This window comes from Anopheles darlingi, chromosome 3 (assembly GCF_943734745.1).
Source record: "Anopheles darlingi chromosome 3, idAnoDarlMG_H_01, whole genome shotgun sequence".
In the NCBI taxonomy this organism is placed as follows: Eukaryota; Metazoa; Arthropoda; class Insecta; order Diptera; family Culicidae; genus Anopheles; species Anopheles darlingi.
Window position 1 is genome coordinate 16,235,338 of NC_064875.1, and position 13,629 is coordinate 16,248,966.

At 54.2% G+C, this 13,629-nt stretch overlaps 2 protein-coding genes across 2 annotated transcripts in view; one reads left to right on the top strand and one right to left on the bottom strand.

The window, feature by feature from the left end:
* Positions 1 to 241: 241 nt before the first annotated feature.
* On the top strand, positions 242 to 2,941 carry LOC125953418 (polyribonucleotide nucleotidyltransferase 1, mitochondrial). The gene is made up of 3 exons (XM_049683004.1): positions 242 to 392; positions 466 to 2,458; positions 2,538 to 2,941. The coding sequence occupies exons 1-3, from the start codon at positions 253 to 255 to the stop codon at positions 2,751 to 2,753; spliced, it is 2,349 nt and encodes a 782-aa protein (XP_049538961.1). The 5' UTR covers positions 242 to 252; the 3' UTR covers positions 2,754 to 2,941.
* Positions 2,942 to 2,949: 8 nt separating this feature from the next.
* The window catches only part of LOC125953578 (cytoplasmic dynein 2 heavy chain 1), a 13,642-nt gene continuing 2,962 nt past the window's right edge, over positions 2,950 to 13,629 (bottom strand). Inside the window, exons 7-14 of the mRNA XM_049683225.1 lie at positions 13,164 to 13,629; positions 13,017 to 13,099; positions 8,401 to 12,950; positions 6,680 to 8,333; positions 6,444 to 6,614; positions 4,407 to 6,385; positions 3,307 to 4,334; positions 2,950 to 3,243 (exon numbers count right to left, since the gene is read on the bottom strand). The exon at positions 13,164 to 13,629 is cut by the window's right edge and continues 1,044 nt beyond it. Coding sequence (XP_049539182.1) covers positions 2,950 to 3,243; positions 3,307 to 4,334; positions 4,407 to 6,385; positions 6,444 to 6,614; positions 6,680 to 8,333; positions 8,401 to 12,950; positions 13,017 to 13,099; positions 13,164 to 13,629 — 10,225 coding nt within the window. The remainder of the gene's footprint in view (positions 3,244 to 3,306; positions 4,335 to 4,406; positions 6,386 to 6,443; positions 6,615 to 6,679; positions 8,334 to 8,400; positions 12,951 to 13,016; positions 13,100 to 13,163) is intronic.

The window sequence follows — 13,629 nt, forward strand, 5'->3', positions numbered from 1 at the left end:
TGTCCGTAATTCGATGAATTCCTCCCAAAACCGTCGTGATTTTTCCAACTACGCCATAACCGATACTAATGCCCACAAGAGTTGCGCTTTGTGTAAGCGAGGCTTATGTTTACATGTGAGTTTGACAATTCCAATTTGACAGCTGCCGGTATCAACAACAACTCGTGCGGCGGTGTTTTGTAACTGGCGATCGTGCTGCTCTTTAGTGTAGAAAAGTAGCAGTTTTTTAGCTTTCGCTTTCGCCCTGCCAAAATGCTGCATCAAATCACAGGCCTTCATCAGTGTAGGAGAAAAATATTTGCCGCCTTACCTCACATCCACTCCGTCCGGAGGAGAGGGTTTTCCGTGGCGCAACTCGAAACACCGGAGGTGGATATAGCGTTGAGCACAGGGTAAGTAGTACAGGCAATCGAACGAACCGCAAGAGTACGAATCATTCCAACTTATTTCTCCTACCCCATACAGCCGAGTGGTACGGATATCCTCAGGAAAGTATGCTCGCTTTGCCGATGGCTGTGCGGTCGTAACGATCGGTGATACAGCCGTCATGGTAACGGCTGTGGCGCGACAAAAATCTCAAAACACATCCTTCCTACCGCTGGTGGTAGACTATCGGCAGAAATCGGCGGCCGCGGGCCGGATACCGACAAACTTTCTACGCCGTGAACTCGGTCCCTCCGAGAAGGAAATCCTGTCGGCAAGACTGGTCGACCGTTCGATACGGCCACTGTTCCCCGCGGATTTCCGACTCGACACACAGATCGTGTGCAATATGCTGGCCATCGACTCGAGTAACCCACCGGACGTGCAGGCCATCAATGGTGCATCGGCAGCACTCGCACTGAGCGATATACCCTGGAATGGTCCAGTGGGAGCTGTTCGGCTCGGTTTGGTAGATAACGAGGTGATTGTGAATCCGACACGGAGAGAAATGCAGCTCAGTGCCCTTGATCTGGTGGTGACAGCGACCCGACAGAACCTTGTGGTTATGCTCGAAGGCCGTGGCAATGTGGTGAACGAGAATGAGATCCGTATGGCGATCAAGCGCGGTACGAAGGAGGCCCAGCTCATCATTAACGGTATCGAGCGGCTTCAGAAGACGCACGGTAAGGCGAAGCGTCCAATCGAACCAAGCCCAACCGTGGACGAGGAAATTGCTGGTGCAGTTCGTACGATGGCCGAGATGCGGTTGCGAGAGATATTCCGAGACTTTACGCACGACAAATTTAGCCGCGATCAAGCCGTCAGCAAAACGCGCACCGATACAATCGATAAGGTATGGTCCAGTTACCCAACTGCCGATCCGGGACTGATATCGGAAGCATTTAATAAGTTCACACGCAGCGTGTTTCGCGAGATGCTGCTCGAGGACGGTGTGCGTTGTGATGGCCGTGGGTTAGATGATCTACGGACCATCAGTTGTTCCGTGAACCTTCACAAACCACTTCACGGGTCTGCGCTGTTTCAGCGTGGGCAAACGCAGGTGTTCTCGACCGTAGCACTCGATTCGCCGGAAAGTGCGCTCCGGCTCGATCCAGTCACATCGCTCGATGCGGGCATGAAATCGAAAAACTTTTTCCTCCACTACGAGTTCCCACCGTACGCGACGGGAGAGACGGGAAAGATAGGACCAATCGGAAGAAGAGAAATCGGTCACGGGGCACTGGCGGAGAAAGGGCTGGTACCGATCATACCGGCAGAGCATCCCTTTACGATACGGCTCACATCGGAGGTGCTGGAATCGAACGGATCCAGCTCGATGGCGACCGTGTGCGCTGGTTCGATGGCACTGATGGATGCCGGTGTCCCCGTTACCGAGGCAGCGGCCGGTGTTGCGATTGGGCTGGTTACGAAGTACGAAAACAACGACACCAAACATTTGCTGGACTATCGCATATTGAGCGATCTGCTCGGAATCGAAGACTATATGGGTGACATGGACATGAAGGTGGCCGGTACGAGACGAGGCATCACAGCGATTCAGGCCGACCTTAAGATCCCCGGCATTCCGCTAAAGGTGGTCATGGAAGCGCTCCAGAAATCGATGGAAGCCCGGTTCAAGATACTGGACATCATGGACGGTACGATCGGGGCAACGCGTACGATCAAGAAAGACTGTTGGCCGGTAACGGACCGTCTGGTGATTGAACCGAGCCAGCGGTCACGTTTATTGGGCCCGGGTGGCGTCAATCTGCGGCGGCTATACCTCGAAACCGGTGTACAGTTGACGCAGGAGGACGAAACGAGTTTCCGCATCTTTGCTCCCTCCGAGGCGGCCATGCACGAAGCCAAGGAGCACCTAGAGGAGCTGCTGAAGACGGAAAAGATTCCCGATCTCGAGTTTGGCGCCATCTACACGGCCAAGATTGTGGAGCTGCGCGATACGGGCGTCATGGTGACGCTATACCCATCGATGCCACCGACGCTGTTACACAACTCACAGCTCGATCAGCGCAAGGTAAGGATCGTGGTGATGATGGCACTGGCAAGCGCGCGAGACTCGGTCTCTAAACGGGTTATCTTGCATTCAATTACAGATCGCTCATCCAAACGCACTGGGATTGCCGGTCGGATCGGAGATACAGGTGAAGTACTTTGGCCGAGATCCGGTGTCCGGGTTTATGCGCCTTTCACGCAAAGTACTACAAGGTCCAGCGACGGCCATGATTCGGAATCTCGATCGTACAAGCAGCAGCAGCAGCAACAGCAGCAGTAGCAGTAGCGGTGGTAGTAATGGTGATGCGAAAACGTAATCTCTTTACTAGGTATCGCCTAATCAGCACTAGCAGCACATGAGGAAGGTTTGTGTTAGGTAGGAAGAGTTCAAAAATTGAAGTAAAAGTGTAAATATTGTTGCCCTAAATGGTCCTACTCCCAGTGCTTTCTTACTACGATCTAAGGGGTTTCAAAGTAGAATGATAAAAAGTGCTTCCACACAAGTGCGCGGGTCTACTGATAACTCTCCGGCACAATCAGGGCAATACCGGCGGCGATAATTTGGCTCTTGCTCAGTCCGGAACCAATATCCATGAGGATCGAGCAGAACAGCACATCGCGCGAGATGTTGTTGTATAATGGAACCGATATCGCATCGTCCCGTGATGATCGTTCGCTCCGGTCCGCCGGTTGATGTTGGTAGCTTAACACAAACGGCCCCGTAGAGACGCCCTCGACTGCTGTCTGCTGATTGGCGGACGTTTGTTGAATGATCAGCTTGTTGTGCTTTAAGGTGCCTCCATCGATCTGTAAAAAAGCAAAAAATGCGTCAATTCCATCGCCGTAGCTTGCGATCAATAGGAATCATACCAGAATCGGTGCCACCAGGATACCATTCTTTGGGGAGCTGCCATTAACGCCACCAAACTTTGCCACGAGCGTAAGCTCCGTCGTAGAGACACCCAGTTCCCTTGATCTGTAGAGCTTCAGAGCCGATAGCATGGCTTCGACTTTAAAGAGATGGTTCAAATCCACCCGTTCGATCGTTTGTTGCTCCAGCAGCGAGCTAAACATGGCTTCCGCTTGAGCTGTCTTAAACGTAACCGCTCGCAGATACTCGATCACTGTCTTCGGGCCACTCCAGAGACGGCGCCACTGTACTGGCACCAGATTGTCACAGATCGTTCCCAACAGGGCACGATCTTTCGCGGTCAGCAGACCAGCATCCTTAAGGGCCAGCTTCAGTGCCTGCAGTGTCTCGCCGATCGTAAAATGCAGATCACGTGCGATCGTCAGCTCCGAGACAACGAAGATCGTCCACGGATCCGCACTGTCGCGGGAACGTTCGATAAGCGAATTGAATCGCGTAACGATCGAAACCGAACCCGAGTGGTGGCCCGAGCTATTCGTCAGTTTGTACCACAGACCAACGATCGGACGCAACCGCTTCTCGTAGTTCTGCACCGTGCCAGCCGAAAAGTACTGCGATCGGAGGGCCTTCAGTGTATTCCGGCAGAAGATGAGATCCCGGGACGCATTGGTGGACGCCGGAATGCCGTACAGTGTTGGGCTGTCGGTGTCGGGTAGCTGATCGAACGCTTTCACGTAGTCCTCGATGTGGCTCGAGTTCGGAACGGTAATGCCCAGGAATGCTGGCTGCCAACGGCTGGTCATGATCTTTTCATCGATAAACTCACGCACCAGGTGCTCCAGGCGTTGAAAGTCTTGCTCATTATCAATGCGGCCACCGTAGCTTAGCTTCTCGCACAATCCCTGTATGACGGGCCACGGGATTTTCGCTCCCGCTGATACTGAACCGCTGGCAGCCTCGACATACTGGATCATATCCATGGCGGTACGCAGATCTGCGTCGGAGAAATCGTATCTCTTGCTCCATCCTAAAGAAAAAAAAAACGGAAAGACAGTGTGTCAACGGGATGATTCTACGGAACTATCTCACCTATGATTACCTTGTGGTATATACGATCGTCGCTCTTGTACGATCGAATGCAGCAGGAACAATCCCACGTGCAACTTGATCGTTTTAAAATCTCGCTTCTTGCTACCGATCGCCCCGAGATCGTGCTGCTCAAGTAGGAGCTTCAGCTTGTGCTTCAAACCAGCCGGTGGCTCGTACAGTACCTTGAGACACTTCTTTAGAAACACCTCCCCGATCTGTCGATCCGTTTCCGAGGTTAACCACAGCCGAAAACCGTCCGCCAGGGGAACCGTCTTCAGAGCTTCATCCAGGGTGGACATCAAAAAGGTCGGCACTGTGTGCACGTTTTTGATGCAGATCCAGCTGCCCGTATTGGCGGCATCCTTGATGAGCTTCAGTGCCTCCATCTCCAGACCCTTACCGATGGAGAACTCGTTGTACTTTGCCAACCCAATACCGGTCGTCTGGCGGGCGTGTTCGCGGATCTCCTCGGCAGGATCCATGCCCGACGAAGTCACCAGTAACAGCGGTTCCGCGGGAGTCGATTCCTCTGCTAACGCTTTAACGGACGGACGGGTGCTATAGAGCGTTTTCAATCCTAACAAATTACGCACCGATCGGTGGATTGTCCGGATGAGCAGATCCGGACGTAGGATCTGTGCTATGAGAATCTGCTGGAACTCGGTCAGCGATACTGGAGCGACCGCTTCATCACCTTCCGTGTACCGGCTCCAATCTTTGGACTCATTGTGCAGCTCCAGTCGATGGTAAAGGTCTGGCAGTAGTGTTTGCAGCGCCATCACTTTAGCCCTTTGCTCCGGTCTTACCCAAGCAGGACACCCTCGTGGACCATCGTCTCCTGCACCGGTGCTCGATGCGTCTGCATTGGTAAAATTGTGAACAAATGATTCCCATTCCCGGTCCGGTAGTTGCTCGGGAAATGCTTGCTTGCACACGTTCAGTCCCAGAATGATTTGTTCGTCCTTCGGGATGCTACGACTGAGAAGCGAGTAGACACGACGTACCAGAATGCTGTACAGGGCATCCTGTCCCGTATGCTTATCGTTGTCGATAACGCTAAGAAAGATGGCGATATACTTTGTTACGCTGAGTGCGTAGAACCTGCGAATGCCCATGTACAGCTTGGCCGCCATTTCGCTTAGCACCGTTCGCTGTGTGTAGTGCTCCATGATCGTATCCCGCACTTGCACGAACTCGCCCAATGACTTCTCGATCGCCACCGCACTTGCCTTGATGCTGTTCAGGGTCGCCAGCAGGGGTTCGTTCTTCAGTATATCACCCTGCGCCGCAGACAACTCCTGCAGCAGCTTGTCCTGTAGGTTCACCTTCTCTTTCATCAACTTGCCCTCCTCCTGGAGCAATTCCGTTCGCTTACGTTCGATCGCCGGTTGCTTCGTGTGCACCCAGCGGAACGTTAGCACGTCCGTAAGTCCGGCCACTGTCGTCGTGAAGCGAAGCTCCATCAGCTGTGCTCTCAGATCGGCACCAATCTGTGCCTCGAGGTTCTCGTTTTGTGTGATCAGTATCAGCTTGAAGTCATCGTGCAGATCGATAGTTTTATTACCGACCTGAACTAACCGCTTGTTGAAGCGGCTCTGCACGGGAGTGCAGAACAGCGGCAGGAGCGGTGGATCGATCGAGTTGACGTTCTTGACGATCAGCACCTTCCCAAATCGTACGGCCAGCTCGAGACTGTACGCAAACCGTTCCGCACTCTGGCTCGTTAGTTCGGTGGTACGGTTTAGGTATGCCAGATAGTTGACCAACCATTGCTGACCATACTCCGAGGGATCGATCAGTAGTGGGACGGGAGTGGAGGAGAATGGTAGCGAAAAGTACTTGGATAGCATACCGGCGTTTTCGCGGTACTGCTGGTCAGCCGTGAGGCCCATGCTCTCCCAAATGATCTTATCCTGATTGCTGACCAACTGCTGATCAAGCTCGAACACTGGAGTACCCGTTAGTTCGGCCAGCTTAGCCATACACGCTCTGTAAACGATCGAGAGAGTTTAGATTTCATTCGCATCATTGATATCGACGGTATTACCTTCTCGTCTCAAGGCTCATCTGTGAAAGTTGAGTCAAGTTCAGGGCGGTCATGAAACTTCTTCCGGTCAAGTGTGCAATGGCATGGTTCAGTTCGTCCAGCTCGTTGCTCCAGCTCGTGTACTCACTGCTCAGATTCTGCACCAGCACTTCGGCAGTGTGTAGCGTGTTTCTGGGGAATATAAGGCATGGACAAGATTAGACACTGGATCCATTCGATCGATTTGATTAGCTCACTTGGCATCTTCCAGCTTGATCTCCAGCATGGCAGCCTCCTGTGTGTAGACGTTCAGCTGCTCCGAAAGCCCCCGGACGGTATCGTTTACATTATCGAGCCCGCTCGACAATGACTGCATGGAGGCTTCCGCTTGATCAAGGTTCTCCTTCAGCTGATGCTGCTCCCGCTCTAGCGGTTTAATGCTCTGCATTACCTTGGCGTACTTCACATTTGCAATCACCCAGGCGGCCAGTGGTGCGGCCGCAGCCGAGGCTCGTTTCGCGTTGCGCTGCTCATACGAATCCGCCTTGGCCGCCAGTAGCTTCTCAACGGCTGCACAGTTCTCGGGACCGATGCGGGACGGATCGAGTGATCGGATGTCCTCCTTGACACCCCGTTTAGCCAGAAACGTTTTCATGCTGTTCCAGGACGTGTCCCGTATGCCCATGAGTCGCAGCACACCTTCCAGTATATCGCGTACGATCTCCGGTGGAGCCCGCAGTGACCGGATTTCCGATAGAGCCTCCGTTTTGATCTGTCCAACGGCGGCACTCGCTTCACGCAGGACTGGCTCCACCAGGCTAAGCTCCTCTTCAATCGCTCGCTTTCGTTCGATCAACTTCTCGCTGCTTTCCTGCGTCTGGCGCTGCAACTCGAGCAGTTCCGTTTTCTTGTCGTTGGCCGAGCGCATCGTGTTGGCGATCATGTCCAGCGATTGGTTCGCTAGCTGGCGCTTCTCAGCCAGGGCGCTCTGTTTCTCTTCCGCCTCGAGCTTCAGCTTCTCCACCACTCGGTGCGTCTCGGACAGCTTATCGACACCGATCTGGATCTTCGTTTTGTGTTGCTCCTTGTGGCTCTTCTCCAGTCCGTACAGCTGTCCGTAGCAGCGCAGTAACTGCGTACGCCGCAGAGGACATAGGCTCCACTCCGAAAGTCTGAGATCGATGAGATCGTTAAAGTACGCGGGCAACGGTATGGTTGTGTGTTCACCATTTGTCACCGGTACCAAGCTGCCAGCTGTTTCTCCACGAACGCCAGGTCCAGCACCCACGGAAGTAGCCAGGTAAGTGCGTAAATCGTCCGACTTTGAACAAGACTCCGACAGCATCCAGACCATTTCGGTTTTCTGATACAACGCAGGATACGACTCGAAGAGGGACCTCACCGTCGGACAACCGGACTCTAGCACCAGCACCAGATGGAAGTTCTGCTTGAGGCGCTGCACAAAGTACGCCGCCGGTGTGCTTTGGTAGGATTCCAGCGCAGCCTGAGCCTTCAATGGGGCCGCAATGTTCTCCAGATCATCACCGAAAAAGTCGGCCAACTCACCACCGGCCAAGATGGCTTCACAGGTGCGCACCGTATCGGGCAGGAAGTTAGCGACGGCATGATGCAAACAGAAGACAACCGGTTCACCCTCGAGGGCACAGTTTTGCATCGTGATCTTCAGGTCGGTCTGAAACTCGGCCGTACCGTACTGGCGCGCCATCTGTGGCATCGCCACCTTCACGTTGAGCTGCGTACAGGCCGTATAGAGCGCTTGCAGCCGCCCCGAACCACTACGCCCAGCCAGGACGAGATTGACCGAGGGTCGCACCAGTGCCCGGCAGATTGCGGCCACCGTATCATAGAAAGCTGCACTCATCGGGACGTCCACAATGACACTTTCCGCATCTGTAATGTGAAACAAGCGGTCAATTAGAGGTTGTAGGTCGTAGTAGAAGTGTGCGGATCATCTTACTGCATATGGAGACACTGTGATCGATGGTCTGATGCCACTGTTCCAGTGAAAGCATCTGCAGCTCGGCACGCTGCCGATGACCGACGCCTTCCTGCGGGACAAACAGTTCGCTCCCATCGATCGGTCGCAGTGCACGGAATTCTTCCCGTAGTACATCATCCAGCTGCTGGCGTTGCTCCAGTGTAACCAGCCGATCTCGGAAGATACGTCGACATTCGTACTGGAGCGCTTTCTCGAAACACTCCTGCGGATAGAACAGCAATCCGGCGATCCACTTCTCGATCATCTTCGGTGTGAAACGGTAGTGCGTAGCATCACTGTGCTGGAATCGCTCGTTGATCCTCAGGTACACGTTAATGATCGAGCGCACCAGCTCACCCAGCTTAACCCGCACCGTACCCTTCGCTAGCTGGTTGTATACCGGCAGCAGAATACTCCGGACGATACTCTCCATATCCTGCTCCGATGGATAACCGAATCTTACGAGCCGGCAGACAGACAGGAAGCGAGGCGAAAGGCTGCTTTTCTCGAGATCCGCTATTGAGGCACAAACCTGTACCCCGCTGACACAGATCCACTCAACACCTTCACTGTAGAAGCCATGGCGATGGATTAGCTGCAGCAACAGCTCGACCACCTCGCACGTACCCCAACCATCGACCGTGCACAGATCGAGATTGCGCAGGTATAGTACGATCCGGGCATAGTTTGGCCGATATTCCTTGCCCTTCACCGTTGTCACGATCAGTGAGTTCTGCTTAAGCGTGTACAGGATGCTGGCCGTCGTAAGCTGAGCGCTGCAGTTGATCGTCACCAGCTGGTAACCGGCGAACTCACCGACGATACTCTGCAGTAGCAGACTCTTCCCGTTGCCACTCGGTCCGACCAGTAGAAGCGCTCCGGCCTGACGTTCCCGTGCTCCTACGATTCGCTTCAACAGCTCACTGGCCAGCTTCATGAGCGGTGTCTTGACGAGCACGTTCGTATAGGTGCCTGCCTCGATCGTCGCACCAGTAATATCGTCCGTACCGTACAGTTCGATCATATCGCGAAAGCTGTTGTAATGGTGATACTCGGCGACCGCACTGTCCGTCACGGCGATATCAGCCCAGGCGTACACTTGGTTGGCGAGCGCATTTTTACTCTCCTGTCGACCCAGTACACCATTCAGCCCACACAACAGTCCGGTACAGAAATGTTCACTGCTCCGAATGCTCGATCCGGATGCTGTCTCGATCGCGATGAGGGCAGATTGGGCAAGACTGACGAGTGAATAACCCACAGGCCGCTCCTGATGCTGCTCGATCCAATCTAGCGCCCGATATAGATGCTGATCGCAGTACGATGCGAGTAGATCCGTCGAATCCGTCATGCTGGAACTGCGACCGGCTAACCAGCTAGCGACGATCAGCTGGTACGGTAGATCGGCCGCACTCAGATTGATGATGCCCATACGGGAGATGGTAGCAGGTGAGGCCGTCGAGAGGTCGTGCGTTTCGAAGATGAAGTTCACGTTCGGTCCGAACTGAATACGCCAACCGGATGGCAGTGTCAGCAATCGATTATCATCCAGCACCGAGTTGAGCGCTTCGATCCACTCGGGATCCACATCACCATCGCACACGATCCAGGAGGTAACATTGCGGCTCTCGGCATTAACGGCCACCGCCAGTGACGTCAGCACACCGTCAGTCCATTGGCGCGTATCCGGATCCAGCTTACCGAGCAGCTGCACCCGGGCCATCGACTTCGGTGAGATCGTGTGCAGCCGGATAATGTGACCCTGGGCTAGTAAAGCTTCCTTCAGCAGGTTGATGAGGGTGGTTTTACCGGATTGCGGTGGTCCCATCACCACCACACCCATACGCTTCTGGAGCTGCGCGTACAACTCCAGACACTTATCGATTTGACGCTCGTTCTGCTGCAGACCGATGGTTCCGAAAGCACTCTGGAGTGCGCCACGTAACTCCACATCGGTACTGGCCGTCAGTGGAACACCGGGGAACACGTTCCCGAGCAGCACATCGAAACGCGTTGCATCGGTGGCCGTCAGACGGCACATTAGGTTCGCCCGGATCACGCTCACCACCATGGCGGCCTCCCGTTCGTACGATGCCGTGTCACTGGACGATGCGCCACCGGTAAGGGCACCACCGCATGCCGACAGGATGGCTTTCAGTTCGCGCAGCCCCCAATCGTAGTGGCGCTGGCGGGAGAGAATTCGCTGTGCCAACTCGAACAGCTCAACAATCTGGTGGCCGATGCGATCGGCGAACCGGAAACCTTCGACAAACAGCGTTACTCGGGCGATCTGCTGTGGGCGAGGTGCCTGCATGGCAATTGGGCGGAACAGGGCCTGCAGGTTGAGTGGTAGCTGTTGGCGGCCACCATACTCCTCGCCAGCTGGATTAAGCGTCACAAACACACAGCAATGCTGATCCAGCGGTATTGACTCCCCATTCATTTGTACCTCCGTCAGGCGCTCCTTGAGTGCTCGCTGTAGCGGTTGGATCAGCATCGAGATCGAAGACAGCGTTGCCTCCTGTAGCCGGTTGAATTCATCAAAGCAACCCCAGGCACCGCAACGGGCCAGTCCAGACAGTATTAAACCCATCGCCGCGCTATCGATGTTCTCGTCGCAGTTGAACACCAGCACCAGCCGACCGAGCATGGCCCCGAGCGATTTGACACACTCGGTTTTACCGGTACCGGCGGGGCCGAATGGATTACCACCGAGGCCTAGCTGCATGGCCTGCGTGAGCGTAAGGTAACAATTGTGCGCTAGCGAAGTGTAGACCAGTTTGTTGTAGTTGCCAAGGAACTCGTACGAGTAGCGGAACTCTGCATGCACCATGCGCACAACGACGTTGTTGGTGCCTGCGCCTCCTTGGCCGGTCGCGTAGAACTTGAGCTGCTGTAGCCAGTACCAGTCGTGGAGGTTGGTGACATTGTGTGTCACCAGATAGTCCACCGTCGTCTGGTGGTGTACCAGATCGATCAGCAGGGAGCGTAGCTTGATGCACGTCAACTGGCGACCAGAGGACGGTTCGGCATTTTGCTGCTGCTGCTGCTGCTGCTGTAGTGCACCGGAGTAGCGGGCAATCTCGTTCTGAATGTGTTGCTTCAAGTTGGGTAGCTGCATTCCAACGATGGCTTTCTCCGTGCGGCGTGTAAAGTTGATCGATGCCACCAGGCAAAGGATCTGCATCGGGAATCGTTCGATCGTTTCGAGCTCGTACGTATCACCGACTTGAAGACACTGACTTATCAGATTGCTCAACGTTTCCTTGATCTTCTCCACCAGACTAGCGAGCCACTGCTCGACCGGTACACCAGCGATCGGTATACCAACACCCACCAGCCGGATTTCGTCACCTTCTTCACTGGCAAAACCGATTACCTTTGTCTCACCGGTCTCACCGGCCTGATCCTGGTCCTCAAGCATCAACCGATACACCCCAGGGAACAGCTTCCGGATGTGCTTCTGAACGATGGCTTCCTTCGAGGACTGGCCAAGCAGCTCAAGCAGGTCGTCATCAGAGAGAAAGTAAAAGCGCGAGAACGCATCCCTCTTCGTCCGTATATACGTACTGAGCGCATTCTGGCAGCGACTGATCTGCATCTGCAGCGTATCGATGATGGACAGGATGTTGTTAATGCGATGGACCGACACAACCCTCGGATCCATCGCGATCTCCTGCATGATATAGCGAAAGTTTTTGTCGATACTGCGAAACACGGCCTCCTCTTTCCGCAACGTACCGGCACCAAAGATGGGCTCTAGATAAATCCAACGCTTCTGAATCTGGTTCAGATGCGTCACGATGTAGTCCAGATTGTTCAACTTCTCTTCCCACACGTCCGCCTGATCCGAGAACGATTCGAACGCGGCGGACGAGTTTTTAGACGATTGCAGCAGGAACTGGTTGTCACCGATCTTGTTAAGCGTTTCGACGTACTCCCGGATTAGCTTCATGGCGGAACCGCGTGAATCGGTGTAGTCGATGAGCTTCAGGGTGGCCGTGGCAGCCCACTGTTCCAGCTCGACGATCGCCTGTCGGATAACGTGCTCGGAGGCAGCACCACGGACGATCGTTTGAATTTCACCGGCCTGTTCCAGCAACCGATCACTGGCTGCTAGGACATCACCAAGGCAAAGATCGTGCAGCGATCGGGAATCGATCGACAGCAACATACACAACCGCGCCCAGTGCTTCTCGATCAGTGCATCCGACTGAAGGGTGGTAAGCACCGGTAGTGCGCTCCGGTAGCGATCGACCATGGTGCTGATGCGTGTGCTGGCTACGTTCGCAGCGTTTTGTGCCACCAGTCCTGCACCACCATGGTCCCAGCGTGCCAGGAAATCCGTCAAAATATGTGGACGGCGACGATAGATGGTCCACTCTTCGCTACCGACCGTATCAAAGTCCTGCAGAAACTCGTTGAACTGTTGCCAGTTCTTGCCCTGCTCCGTAATGTCCTGCTCGAGTTTGGTGAACACCTCGTGGAATTCCTTCGGTACAGTAATGTTAAACTTTTCCGTTTGTTTGCTGCAGGTCAGGAGAATCAGGTTGATCAGTACAGTGTATTGCCGGCATGCCAGATCGCATACTTACTTGAGCGTTTCTCGTTGAGAAAGGATCTGCTTCCATTGAGTTTGTCGATCACGGAACAGGGTCATGTCTGCATTTTCATTGGTCTGCAAGATGAAAAGAATGTTTAGCACCCTAGAACTTAGTAACGATTGCTTCCGAAGAGCCTACCTCGAGATCTTTGATTGTGGATTCCCAGCGGATCGCGAACTTCTCCGCCTCATCGTTCAGCTCGTGAATTAGGCGCAGAATGTTCTCCTTGATGATGTCGAGACGGCCTTGTAGCAGCGTCTGATGGTTGTCGATCAGTGGTTGCAGCTGGTTCCACTGTAGCACGATCCCGCCGAGCGCCGAAACGCGCTCCTTACACCAGCCCGCCAAGCACGAGTCCTTACCTTGCAGCGATTTCATCAGCTCACCCATCTTGGGCAGATCGCTCGTAATCTTCTCGTACTTGGCGCTCGACTCCGCAATGCCCAGCTCGTCCTGGGGAATGTTCTGCAGCACGTTAAACGAGTACGCCAGGTACTCCTGTATCTCGGCGATGCTGTCGAGGATGGAGGTTCGCAAACTGGCCACCAGTGCCTCCCAGTAGCGACGGCTGAGTGACTCGATGTCACCGCACAGTGGCGCATAG